Here is a 13,593-nt window from a genome sequence, read left to right as displayed (position 1 = left end):
CCAGCAAAACAAGTGCAAAACATTGCATATGTGCATCACAATCAGGTTAATGTTGCTATTGGAACCTGAATTTCTGTATTTTCTGAGTCTTTGTGATTTGAACTTTGCAGCACTAATAGTAAATTGCTGCAATATTTTGCATTTAATTTCCTGGGTTTTAGAAAAAGAATAAATGTCTTAAGTTGGCATAAGTGCTTATCTTAACTCAAATGATGAAGAGGATAACTTTAAACTGCCTTCAATATTTACAGCACAATAAATACTTAAAGTGCTTGAAAGCCTTACAATGGTGTAAGGTTTTAAGGCACAGTAAGTACCTGAGGTAGCAACAAGTGCCTAAAACAACTCAAATCCTACAGCTCACTGAACCTGTTCAACCATTTTATTTGTGGCTGCAGAACTGTTCAAACTACTACTAACACACATATACAAGTGTGCACTTATGAAAGAGCTTAAGCTTATTTAGGACCCAATCCCCCAGGTGCTGGACACTCTCATCACATACAGTGGTGACCTCAGCACCTCAGAGGATCAGGCTCTTCGTTTGTAAGATCACGAGGGCCGGGACCTTGGGTCAAATCCTGGCTCTATTGAAGTCAATAGCAAAACTCCCATTTATGTCAATAGGGTTAGGATTTCACCCCTTTTCTGTTTTTATAACGTGTCATGTAGACTTTGAGCACTGTATAAATAATTTATATGAATAGCTGCTTTAAGCCTCCAGACTGACAGGTGTCTATTGACATGCAGTTAAAGCGCAGGGTGATTAGGTGCACACTTAAAAAACCTCAAAAATGTTTTGTGCTCAGTTGTATAAAGAGAATGTATTTTGCAAGCTGTAAATGCCAGCTCTGGATGTACCTGGCTTTCTATTTCTGTACTTTTTTACCTCCTTTTTAGAATGGTGCCTATTGCTATTTGTCTTTTTTAAAATGCCGGATTTTGTTCAAAATTTAACAACAACAAAAGCACTTTGAGCAGAAAACAATCCTAGAAATATCCAGCTCAGCAGGCATTTGTCAGTAAATAATGAGCATGTGAAACCAGGGGATTACATTGTTAAACAACTTTCACTCTAGCATGTGTGACTGAGCTCCCACTAGTTGAATTGTGTTTGAGTGGAATCTTTCTCCGATAGACCCAGCCTCCTCCTCTGTCTTGATGAATTCAGAGATGGCACAGCTCAGTTTTTGTGAAATGAGAACAGAAGCAATTCTGATGTCATAGGTATTCAGAGTTCATGACTAGTATGCGATATTTAGCTAAGTGTGAGTTATTCGCCTACAATCCACAAACACTTGTATTTGTTAGTTGCACAACCTCTGTCTTCTTTACAACTTCTAGCTGAAGAACTTGGACCTGTCAGCAAGAGGGAGTGTGAACAGATGATAAACTGCACAGAGTGGCGGAGGCGGTTTGCACGGGTCAGCTGGGGAAACTGCCCGCGCGTACAGGCGGGACCGGGGAGGAGAGGGCGGGGTCTCGCCTCATTGGGCGCTCAGGGACAGCGTGTCCCTCGAAGGAGCCCGTAGCCCCGCCCGGAAGCGTTGCCATGGTGCTGCGCGGCGGAGGCCGGAAGTGCGGAAGCCGTTACTGTTTCCCCGGCGGGCGCCGCTCGGAGCGAGTCCTCCCTTCACCCGGTGCCGCCCCGCGGGCTCTGTCGGTAAAGGCCCCTTGGGGGCAGCCCAGCAGCGCCTCGGGCCCCGCAGCCGGTGGCTGCATCTCGCCCGGGGGCACGAGCGGGGGGCGGGGCTGTCCCCTGCCCGGCCTCCCCTCGCCCACCCCCGGGAGTGCGGGGCCTGCCCGGGCCGACCCTCGGAGGCTGAGGCGCGGTGACCCCGCCGCGCTCGTGCTGGGCCGATGGCGTTGCCGACGCTGCCCGCCCGCTGGCCCAGCCGGAGCAGAGCCCTGGAGAAGCAGATCGTGCGGCAGCGGGACCAGGAGGCCCGTTGGCGGCAGCAGTGGGAGCGGAACAGCCGCTATTTCAAACAGTCCGGAGTCTGCAGCTCCAAACAGAGCCAGTGGAGCTCGCGCCGCTCCTATCAGCAGAGGTGAGACTCCGCCGGCGGGCGGGGCCGGGCCGGGCCGCGGGGGCTCCCCGTCCCCAGGGCTGTGGGCTTCGTGTTCTGGGGGGGGGGGGCGCACTCAGAGGCTTGCTGTGTGAAAGGGGTCACCCGTACAAAAGTTTGAGAACCGCTGTTCTAGGGCCTCTGGGATTAGGCCTTGGGGCATCGCCATCATTCCCGTAAGGAGGGCAGAAGGACTTGTGCATGCCCTGGTATAGGAGGCAGCGGACACTGGCAGGTCCAGTTTTGATCTTAGTCTGGTCAACTGAGAAGGTTTTTGGAACAGCAAGTGGTCTGTGTCATTAGACGGACACATGGCCCCACTGCCATGTGTCCCGTGTTTTGCAGACTCTCTTACTCTGGGCTAGCAGGATGCTTAATCCTCTCTTCCGTTGTGTGTCTTTGGTAGCATGAATGCATATCACTGTGAGAAAATGAAAGAGGAGAAAAAAATCAGCTTGGAGCACAGACGAGAACAACTTAGGAAACTTTTGTATGAGGAGCGAGAATTGCTAACAGCGGAACTCAGGGAGCTGAGACTGAACGAGGAGTCCGAGCTGAACAAGATCAGAGAGAGAAGTGAAGATTTGAAATCTGCTAGAGAAGAGCGTCGGAAAAAGGTAACTTGTGAGAAGTGGTCTGAGGTGTGTGTGTAGGCTGAGCTGGAGTGCCCTTCTGTCCCTCTCACACCTGCGGCTGAGGGTAAGTATCTCTTTGATTTAAAACTTGATTAGAGAAATAAGTGTCCCCTGTGTCTGCCTGATTCTGTGTCCTGCAGGAAAGGGAACTCGTGATTTCTAAATACCTGTTTTGGCTTTGGTTAACTGAGTGTCAAACAACATGAGAGGAAGAACTAGTCTTGACTTCTTCTTGCTATTGAAGATCCCTCAGCACTTTCTGTAAGAGCTGGGGTGCTATCCTTGAGATCCTGACTAATTATATTCAGCCTAGTTTATATTGCTGCAGCAGTTTTAACTGGGGAAGTCATTCTTCACTTTCCCTCCTGTTGCTACTTCCATGGGTGGCTGCCAAACTGAACCATGAATTGGCTGCATATCACTGGTGGGTGAGTCAATCCTTAAATAGACAGTTTGCAAAGCATTTGGAGAGCCCCCTGGAGGAGAGATGCCATATAATTGTATCCAGTAATATGTCTTAAAAATTCTGGGGTTTAGCCTCTTATTGGAGGATTAATCCTTAATAAGAATAATTCCCCGCCCCCCATATTGTTACAATAGTATATGTTCCTGACATGCTGATGGGATGGCCAATCCCTTTGATTTAAACTGAGTGTTTTTTAATCCATTTAAAAAAAATGGATCTGGTAACATTCCAAATACGTATTCACTAGCTGTCTGGGGGGATTGTCTAGTGCTGTATTTCCCAACCTTGATCATACTTAACAGATGTTTTGGGAGATTGTAATATTTGTTAAAATTTGATCTACTCTGATGTGATCTGACTCATGTTTTGTTGATAGGTTGCTGAAGAGCTGCTGTATGAACACTGGAAGAAGAACAATACCAAACTCCGAGAGGTGATAATTACTCACTTCACTAATGTTCTGAGTGTACTAAATCAGGTTTTAGATTTTTTAAAATGAAGTAACAGATGTCAAGCCAAGAAAAATGGTTCAACTACTTAAGAGTTCTGTATCATCACTCCAGAGGCATGTGCTCTTCCAAATAATCAGAAACCTCTTTATTTCACTGACTGCAGACCCTCAAATGCAATCACTAAAGTAGAAGCACCTCCTTGTGAGGTGAGGTTGGTGCCAGTGCAAGAAACTAGACAGACAGCAAGATTCTCAGATACTTGGCTCTTGCCTTGTACTATAGGCTTAGCGGATAAGATGCTTTTGAAAATTGAAGTCCCTTTGGAAGTCAATGGGACAGAACTTCTTAAGGGACTTTGATTCTTTTGAAAATTGTATCCTGTACCACTAAAGTGCTTTCTTAGCTTTTGTTCCGCTGGTCCTCCACTCTGCCTGCTTATTGCTATATTCTTTAACATTTGTGATTATTCCCAACTAGTCCTGTGATTGGAATTGCTACGTGAGTCCTAGGGCTGGCAGGGGCTGAGGAAGGCTCTACCAATTGCATGTTCAGACCTTGGCAGAAAGAGCATCCCACTGCTGGCTGTAAAACACGCCACAACCACTAGTATAAAGGCTCACTTCTGGGGTGGTGGGGAAATCTGCTGGAAGGAATTCTGCTGCTCAGTGTTCCATGCTGCAATCTGATCCTTAGCAGTGACCTCTATGGCTTAGGTAGGGGTGTATCAGTAGGCGCCACAGAGTCCTATCTAACCTTCCTTGGCCAAAGAGGTTCACCAGCATCTCACCTGAGACAGGTGGTCATATAGTCTCCTCTTCTGAAGGCTGAGAATCTCCCTGATATAGCCAAGCTCAGGGGATTCTGCTGCTGCACTGTGGGCTACCCCAGAACAGACAGTTGCCTGGGAATGCAATGCTTACTAGTTAGTTATTTCTCCCTGTCTGCAGACCTATGGCAATCCACATCATAGTTTCTTAGAGCCTGTTTCATATGCCATAGTACAGAATGGGAGACCGGACTGCACCACTTGATTTTCTGATGATCTCTATGTTCCCTTCTTCAGATTGAGTCAGAGCTCCACAAGAAGCATGTGATAGACGTTTGGGGCGATCAGCTCACAGAAAAGAAGCAGGTATGCTAGGATTGCTCTAAGTCGGGGTTTCTCAAACTTCATTGCACCGTGATCCCCTTCTGACAACAAAAATTACGATATGACCTCAGGAGGGGGGCCTGTAGCCTGAGCCCCGCCACCCAGGGCTTGGGCTTTGGCCCCAGGCAATGGGGCTTGGGCTCTGGGCCCCAGCAAGTCTAATGCTAGCCCTGATGATCCCATTAGAATGGATTTGCAACCCACTTTGGGGTCCCGACCCACAGTTTGAAAATCACCACTCTAAGTCATACTGGTACCTCTTAGCTGTGGGAGGAGTGCTGAACTGTAAGAGCAGATACTGTTTAGGTTTTTTTGGGGTGGGGGAGAGGAATGCTCATTTTATCTGACCTCCCGCTGGGAAACCTTGCTTTCTGTAGAGACTTACAAGCCTTCCACCTCCTGTGCTTAGATATTAGTGTTGTCAGAGGTGGAAGGGACTGCCAAATACTCTCCTCTACTCAGTTGTGAGTGAATGTATAGTGGTGCCTCACTGTTTTATATGAAGATGGGATCATGCAATTTAATTCTGCCTCATCTTCTCTGTCAGGCAAGTATATAAATCTCCTTTCTGGCTTTATTTCTGGTTTGTTTTCCTGATAATATAAAATCAGCGGCATTGCTTAGTAGACTAAATAAATTGCATGATTTGATGTGGCACCAAGGGCACTGTTCCAACCTAAGAGACCTAAATGCAGTACCCATGTGAGCACATCTTCAAGAACTTGTTCCTACATCACAAACTAAACTTTGTCAAACTTAACAGTTTCAGATATTGAAATAAGCAAGGTCTTATTTAACTCTTTGGTTAGTCTGAAGGCAGCCCACAGCAGATGGCTGTGTTGGCAGTGAAAGTACAGATTGTCAAGCTTCCTGGAGTGGCTCACGGACATGAGTGCCAACTACAGGGCAGACAGTTACAGCCAATTTGGAATTTGTGCCCCCGTTTGTATGTTCTATGATTAAATTTCACCAACCAAGTATCAAGTGTGAACTCCTCAGGCACTATAACAGCCTTAACATGGAGTCACAGACAGTCCCTTGGGGCACTCTGGTTTATCTTGCCATATGATAGATGGACCCTTACACCAAAAAAATCACAATAATATTCAGGTTACTCCCAGTCACCCCAGGTCATTTGTACCTTAGGTTTCTCACCAAAGACAATGCTTGTAGCCAATCCTATAATAAACTAAAGGTTTACTAACTGAGAAAAGGAAATAAGAGTTATTAGGTTAAAGTAGGTAAACACACACAAATGAGTTATAATCTTAGGTTCCAAAAAGTAATAGACACTGAGGTAATGTGCAGGTTCTATATGTCCTTTAGGGCTTACCCAGCTAAACAGCTGGGGATCTCGTGCTTATACTGTGAAGTGTTGCCTTCTCCCTGAAGTCCAACCAGCATAGGGATAACAATTTCTTCTTGATGTGGATTTTTATTCAAACTATTGCATGTCTCCTCTTCATGGGGCGCAATCAACAAAGGCTTTTGTCCACTGATGTCCAGTGGATTGTCTGGCATCTACAGGTCTTTTGTTGGGCAGGAGATGACACCTCTTGCGGTATATTAGTATTTCATACTTGTTAATGCTTCTCTACAGACTGGGGATTTACAGTTGTAGAGCAAACACTTTTATAATTACAGAGCACACACTTTAATATTACCTTCTAACATGGGGTACCGACATAAGCTGAATACATGCAGCATCCTACAAGCATTTCATAAAGTCTAAACACATTCTTATAACTCTGCTGTCTATATTAACAATAGTAACACGCAGGTGAGCCAGACTGGTTTCCATCTATGTATTTGTCAGTATTCAGTGAAGCCTAGGGGCCTTAGCATGAGTTGGCACCTGGTCTGTCAGCATCACACAGATAAAGAGGGCTCCATTTCAGCATTGTCTCTTTGATCCCTTTAGAGGTGCGTAAGGCTTTGAACTAATTTAAAAAAAATGTTGAGTACCTTCATTTCCAGTTGGAATCCAGGGACTCGCTGGGTGCTCTGCATGTTTGAAAATCAGGCTTTTAAAATGTTAGAATATTTGTATATCTAAAACATCCTATTAGTTGAAATACATGTGATTTTGATATTGAATTACAGTTATTACGTTAAACGTTTTGTTTGGGCTCAATCAGCAAGAAGCAACTGAAAGAGAAGAAAAAAGACGGTATGAAAATGAATATGAACTTGCCCGAAGGGAAGCACTGGAAAGAATGAAACAAGAGGAAGAAAAGAGGCGGCTGGAAGAGAAGAAACGAGCTGAGGTGTTACTGCAACAAATGGAAGAACTGAAGTTCCGGGAGATGGAGGTAACCATTTAGTTTCCCCTCATCTGAAGCAGAGTGCACTTGATAGCCTCCAGTCCAGGTGGGAGATACCAGAGCAGTGAGTTTGTTCTGGAATCCTAGAAGGGAGAGGCCAGGCCAATGTTATGAGTCTGGCTGAATTTGTTTCTCAACACTGAGGTGAAGCAGCAGGGCCAGTCGTTCTAATTGGATATGACGTGGCTTCTGCTAGCAGTGGCTTCTTATTTTCTACCTGCGTGTTGGTACTTTTCAGTGAGATTTAACCTTGGGCCTCCATGTGTTCCTCCTTAAGTATTTGAGCACCGCAATTGCATCTGTTGCCTCAGAGAAAGGAGGGTTGTTTTAGGAACCTCACCAAGTACGGTAGCTTGCAGACTGAAGGCTTTTTTTCCAACAGGAGTTCCTAGTTATGTCTCCAATATTCTAACACATTAAGGCAAGAGTGAGATTAGTGTGGGATATTTACCATACCCAAAAAGGAGTCTAGTTCTTCTTAGAACTCATCCCACTGCTGGCAGTAAAACCTGCCACAACCACAGGTACAGAGGTTCACTTCTGAGGTGGGGGGCCAGCCTCCTGCTGGAAGGAATTTGTCTCAAAGTGCTTCATGCTGCTAGCTGCCAATACCTGAGAACACTTCCAGGTCAGGGAGGATTTTATCTTCTTCCCTTCTCCTTATTTCCCACCGGAACTCTCAGGATCAGGCTTTAGGGCTACTGCTCTGTCAACGAGGACCAACGAGTCATTGAGTCAGAAGCTGCTTCAGTGGGCATGGTTGTTGTATTGGAAAGTACATCCTGAAGAACTTACCCTGTTCTAATGGTAGTGCTGGATAAAGAGAATTGCAGATGCTACTCCAGTGTTGATGGGAAAATAAAAGATTGTGCTGTGTAACCGGTTCTCTGTGCTGCTTTTGCCCTCCTGCAACAACTATAAAGGATCTGAGAATGGATGAGGAAGTTGGAGGCCTTAGCTCCCTGAAATGCTATTCCTTTTATAACAGGCAACAAAACTGAAGAAAGAGCAAGAGAATTTACTAAAACAGCAATGGGAGCTGGAGGAGCTGGAAGAAGAGAGGAAGCAAATGGAAGCATGCAGGAAAAAGTTGGAGCTTGGGTATGATATGGTATAGTTCAGTGCTGTGGGTGTTGGGAGAGAGCCATTCCTGTGTCCATGGTCGCACTTACTGTATATGGGGATATTGTCAGTGTCACTGTGGGCTGTATATGTTAATTTACTTAATATTGTATGTCTGGAAAATCCAGAGCAGTGGATGGGCTAGCACTTTAAATAGACATAGAACAAAAATTACACTAACGCAGTAAGAACGGTTCCCCCCACCAATGCTTATAGATGGTACTAGTCATGGTTCGCTTTTCTGAATGTTGCTAAAAGAGAACATGGGACTTTGGAGCTAGTCTGGTTTTGTATCCTCTTTTTTTTCCTAGTCGCTTTTTGAGACATCAGTATAATGCCCAACTAAAGAGACGTGCACAGCAGATACAACAGGAGCTGGTAAGCCAAGACCAGAGATCACCTAACTATTTTATGTAGTACTGTCATCTTGCACTAAAAACTGCTGTTTCTACATGTTGATTACTTTGTTTGCGTATCTCTTGTCTGTCCAGAGCCATACCAAGCTCCTTCCATCTCCCCCTGGTGGCATTAGGGCAAGAGGAAATTAGGAGTGGTGCTGAGGATCTGTTATGAGCTTCCAGTCTGTGATCAGTCTTGACATTAGCATGACTGTGCACATTGAGAATTTACTTGCGGCCTGGTTTGAAAACCTGCTGTGTGTGTGTGTGACTTTTCTGGCTTTTCTCTAGGAGATGGACAGGCAAATACTATTAGCCCTTCTAGAGAAGGAAGATGAGGATCAACGCCTCCACTCTGCTAGACGGGAGCGGGCTGCTGCAGATGCTGCCTGGATGAAACATGTAATTGAGGAGCAGCTCCAGTTAGAAAAGGCCCGAGAGGCAGAACTGGAGACCATTTTTAGGTGAGTCTGACGTGCTTGCTGGAGAGAGTTTAAATGTGATGAATGATTCCCTTTAAGAACATCCTCTCTTCTAGGTTGGTAGAACTCTGTAAATGTTACTTTGTTGATACACACAGGTGAGGAAGGGACCACTGGAAGCCATCTTCTTCCTGGCTTCCTAGTTAGTCTTGCAGTTTTAGAAGGAAAGGCTGATTACACAGAGTCCTGTGTAACAGAAGTAGGGGTGGGTTTTAGGTCCTTTTCTACTTTCCATCTTTTATGTTGAATGGTTTAGCCATCCAGTCACAATGTGGAGGTAACACAAGGATATTCAGGTGAAAGGACACAGTTCTTTTGGCTGAAAAGCATCAAGACCTTCTGGTTCCTTCTCCTTGATGGGAGTGATTCCATAATCCGTCTTTCTCTTGCTGCAACTAGTACTAGAGTTAATAAACAGGGAGCAACTATTTTTAGAAGTAATGGATTGGCAACCGTGAACAAGTCCAATCCTTGCCCATCCACATCATGACTCTAGTCAGACTTTTCTGACAAGAACTTAAAACCAGCATTTGATCATCCAGCCAGTGGGCTTTGGGACCTATGTATGACTTCTAAAGTTGTGTGTTGTTTCCTTTGTTTCTCAAGAGAGATGGAAGTTGAAAGAGAATCCACTGTAACCCCACTGACTTCAAAAAGTTTCCATGGGGGGTGAGTGGGAGCAGAATTTGGCTCAGTGAAAGCTAGAGGCGTCGATATGATACTTCATGCCCAGACAAGTCAGGCTGCACAGGAACTTTCCTTGCTAGACATGCTGTGGGGAAGAGAAGCTTTGCAAACTAAATTTTCTGCCAGGGCCCTGGTTTCCCATCCCTGTCGGAGGCAGAAGCACTCCTGAGCATAAGGTTTATAACAGACAAATTGCTTTCCTGCGGTTCTCTGCGTGCACATGGAAACTAGAGAGGCTGCAGGAAATACGGTATTGAAGGCTTCTCTGTTCCTGTCTCTCGTTATTGCAAGCAATAATGCTGGAGATCAACTCTCTCTCTCTCTCTCCCCTTCAGGGAAGAAGCTAAACAAGTGTGGGAAAAAAGAGAAGAAGAATGGGAGAGAGAGAGGAAGGCCAGAGACAGACTGATGAATGAGGTGGTGCCTTCTCGACAGTGATTACTCTGCTGGCTGAAAGAGGGACTTTCACACTGGTGTATATTTACCTAGAATACATAGTAACGGCTCAGTAAAGCTGGTTAGCTCTGTGCTGGGGGATGGGCTTTTCTGCTGGCCCAGTGTATTTTCTGAGACCTGGGGCAACTGTCTAGATAAAGATCTGCTTAGTTTGGTTTCTGAGTCTGGCCCCTTTCTTTCTATTTACCCTATTTCTTCCCTTCATCCCCCATCTTACTCCAAACAGGTCCTTGCAGGCCGACTGTGTCAGATCCAAGAGAAGATGGAGCTAAATCGACACGCCCAGGAGGAATGTGTAAAATACCGGGAACAACTGATTAGAGAGCTTGAGGAGGCCAAAGAGCTAACTCGTCGAGAGAGAGAGGAAGAGGAGGAACTAAAAACCGCTCGCAAACAAGAGCTGGAGTCCCAGGTAGAGCCCAGGTCTTCATCAAACCTGCACCCAGGTCATTAGGATGCTGTTAGCAAATCTCCTTTGCTTACCCAGTTTTGCTAGATTTTAGTGCATGGAAAAATGCTCTTCGATTCCTTAGTGTCAGAACAAGATTCTCGGTAACTTTCTACTGAAACTTTCCCAATTTTGCTAGCAAAGGTAGAGTACACACGCCAGCAGCTGTAACTGGTGCTTAGTCAGGTAACCTCCCACCCCCATACTAAAGTATCCAATTAACTAAGACGGATCTGACACTGATTCAAGCCTCTTGAGTCCTGACCTTCCCCCCCCCCCCTTTGTTTAGTTTGGGTCTCTACCTGTGATCTCACTTTAATAGCTTATCTTTAAAAATACTCAGCTTACAGAGCGTCACCTGCAAGCGCAGGAAGCGTTACAGCGCCAGAAGGAGGAGGAGGAGGAAGCAAGGCTGGCAGAGCAGCACTGTGAGGAGTTAGTGCGGCAAGAGGCCAAGCGCATGACTGAGCGGGGCTATCCCAGTAAGGTAAGGAGCAGGATCTTGGCAGGACCCAATGAAATCATGCATGTTGCCCACGCTAACTTTCCACCCCCAGCTAGTTCATGGTGTTTGACAGTGGAAGTCAGCATGCAGCAGAGAGTAACCAGCAATTGCCTCTGAGCACAGTTCCTCTTCATCAGGAAAAGTCAGAGCTGCTCCTGAGGTGGGCAAAGGTTTCACACCTAAAAATGCTCTGTTCTGTCATTGCTCAGGGGCAGTGACTGCTGGCAGAGTAAGTTCACTGCCTCTCCCCCACTGCCATTTCTAATGGATCTCCCACTGTCCCTGGAAGATTCAGATTGCTGTGGTGTTGTCTCAGGCATTGCCCGTTTCCTGTCTTTTGCAGATAGTCATTTTATGAGTCTTTTAAAGCAAGATCTTTCACAATTGCCTCAAAGTATATCCCTAGTTCTCAGTCCATGCACTAGGGTGTGGCTATCACCAGGTGATTGAGAGCTGCTCCCAACATCCCCTTCTCTGCCCAAGAATCCAAAAAAGCTGCAAAAGCAGCAGGACCCCGTTAGTATTCTGGCAGAAGGAATGCTGCATTTGACAAACTGGTTTTGGAAAGTTTCTTACATGCCCAGAAAAAAACCTGTCCTCTGCCAGCTGGCTTCTAATTTTAGATGATATGGCAGAGTGGCTTCATTCTTATCCCTTTACCGTGGCAGTGATGGTAACCTCTGACACCCTCTCATTGCTTGGCATTCTGATTTTCTTTGGAGAAGTGACTATCCAAGTCACTGATGGCTTTTCATGAAGGGTGTTGTCTTGTCCATTAATAGAACATAGTACTTTCTTTATAAACCAGAACTACCATCTGCAGCTTGTCCGCTAAGGGGCCAGCACCTTGAGTATTACGTGCCTGGGAGTTTAATTCTGAATGTAAAATTCTTATGGTACTTCTTGCTATTGACTTTTTTCCAGCCCCGTGGTCGTCCAAAAACAGCTTGGACCTGAGAAGGGTTGCCCTTAAGTTCTGAGGTGTGAGCATCATAGCCTGCAACATTGAGTCCTTCATACTGATGCTATGTGCCTGTTAAACAAGATCAGGATGTTGTGGAATATTTCAAAACCAAGAATCAAGGTGCTGTTGTCATGAAATTGTCAGGAATAGTCCATGAAGCTGGTGGAGATGTGCTCAGTGCAAATGAAGGTCAAAGTTTTCAAAAGCATTCAGCCAAATTCTCCCATTGAAGTCAAGGTCAAATTTCCCTTGAATGCAGTAGCAGCAGAGGTAGGCCAATGGAGCTGTACTTGAAAATACTATCCTAAGTGTGGAGACGGCTCTACACCGTTCCAGCTGCTTCCAGTGTTTAGAAGCTGTGAAGTGACACGATGTCGCATGTAAGGCAAAGTCGACTGTCCAACTACACTTCAACCAGGAAAAACAATGATGGAAGAGTAAATATGCAGAAAGCTTTAAAATAGCTGCATGTATTCTTGACTAATGCAACCTAGTTGCATCAATGATACTAAACCACTGACTGTTGCTGTTTATAGCGGAAAGAGTTTCTTTAGCATCATGCTTTTTATATTAACCCTAAGTAATGTTTGCTCAGAAATCCCTCCTGTGCTTCCTTATCCCCATGCATTATAAAACAGTGTTTGTGAGAATTGTAGTGCTATAGTGTGTCAATTCTTGACACAAGTTTCATTTAGGCTCTAGGACTCTAAAGATTTCAATAAATATTTACTTGTCTGTTTTAGATTTACTCTTTGAAGTTTTCTTACACTATCTCATTTTGAAAAAGAGATCCCTGCATTGGATGTGCTTATGACCAGCTATCTAGTGAACAATGCAGTACTGGCCTTAACAATGGATGGTACTGGCTTGAAATTAGACACTCCTCGTTCTTTGAAAGTGGGGCTTTTCTTTAAAAAAAAGGCTAGCTCACCCTTCTTCCCAGACTAGAAACGCGTGCTAAAGGGAGAAGTGATTCTCCGCCCCTGCCCCCCAACTGTACCTTTGTAATGAGGTTCAGAGCTCTTCAGTGACAGTACAGCTTGTCTCTGCTGTTAGAATCAGAGCTTCAGCCTGTACAGGAGTGGGGTGGTGGCTGTTGCTTCAAACTACGTCTTCCTACTAATCTACTCAACTGCACTAGGAGGGCCAGTTGAGTTTTCATGTGCTATAACATAGCTATAAACAAAACAATGTTAGGTTAGAGGTTTTGACCCTCTACCACATTAGGGACCAGTGTGAAATCCCTGGTTTGGGTGTTAGGTTCTCCGGCTTGGTAAGCACACAGGACATAGAGTGAGGTGGGGCAGTAGTTCCATAAAACCCATGGAAAGAGGTGGTTAGTGCTAGTCTACTGAGTCTTGCTGTGCACCTGGAGGTTTGCATCCTCTATTGTAAAAATCTAATCTTGCCATCATGTGTATTTTTAAAAGGAAAA

The 13,593-nt window shown here is 45.3% G+C and overlaps 1 protein-coding gene across 1 annotated transcript; it reads left to right on the top strand.

The window, feature by feature from the left end:
- The first annotated feature begins 1,595 nt into the window (after nucleotides 1-1,595).
- Nucleotides 1,596-12,190, top strand: TCHP (trichoplein keratin filament binding). Its single transcript, XM_024196419.2, has 12 exons — nucleotides 1,596-2,051; nucleotides 2,476-2,686; nucleotides 3,547-3,603; nucleotides 4,686-4,754; nucleotides 6,911-7,084; nucleotides 8,085-8,197; nucleotides 8,530-8,596; nucleotides 8,908-9,080; nucleotides 10,121-10,202; nucleotides 10,468-10,653; nucleotides 11,033-11,176; nucleotides 12,119-12,190. Exons 1-12 carry the CDS (start codon nucleotides 1,861-1,863, stop codon nucleotides 12,149-12,151), a joined length of 1,500 nt encoding a protein of 499 aa, XP_024052187.1. The 5' UTR covers nucleotides 1,596-1,860; the 3' UTR covers nucleotides 12,152-12,190.
- Nucleotides 12,191-13,593: the final 1,403 nt, after the last annotated feature.

This window comes from Terrapene carolina, unplaced genomic scaffold (assembly GCF_002925995.2).
Source record: "Terrapene carolina triunguis isolate 2854851 unplaced genomic scaffold, T_m_triunguis-2.0 Scaffold234, whole genome shotgun sequence".
Classification (NCBI taxonomy): domain Eukaryota; kingdom Metazoa; phylum Chordata; order Testudines; family Emydidae; genus Terrapene; species Terrapene triunguis.
Note: the sequence above shows the minus strand (reverse complement) of the source record. Positions and strands in the feature narration are given on the sequence as shown.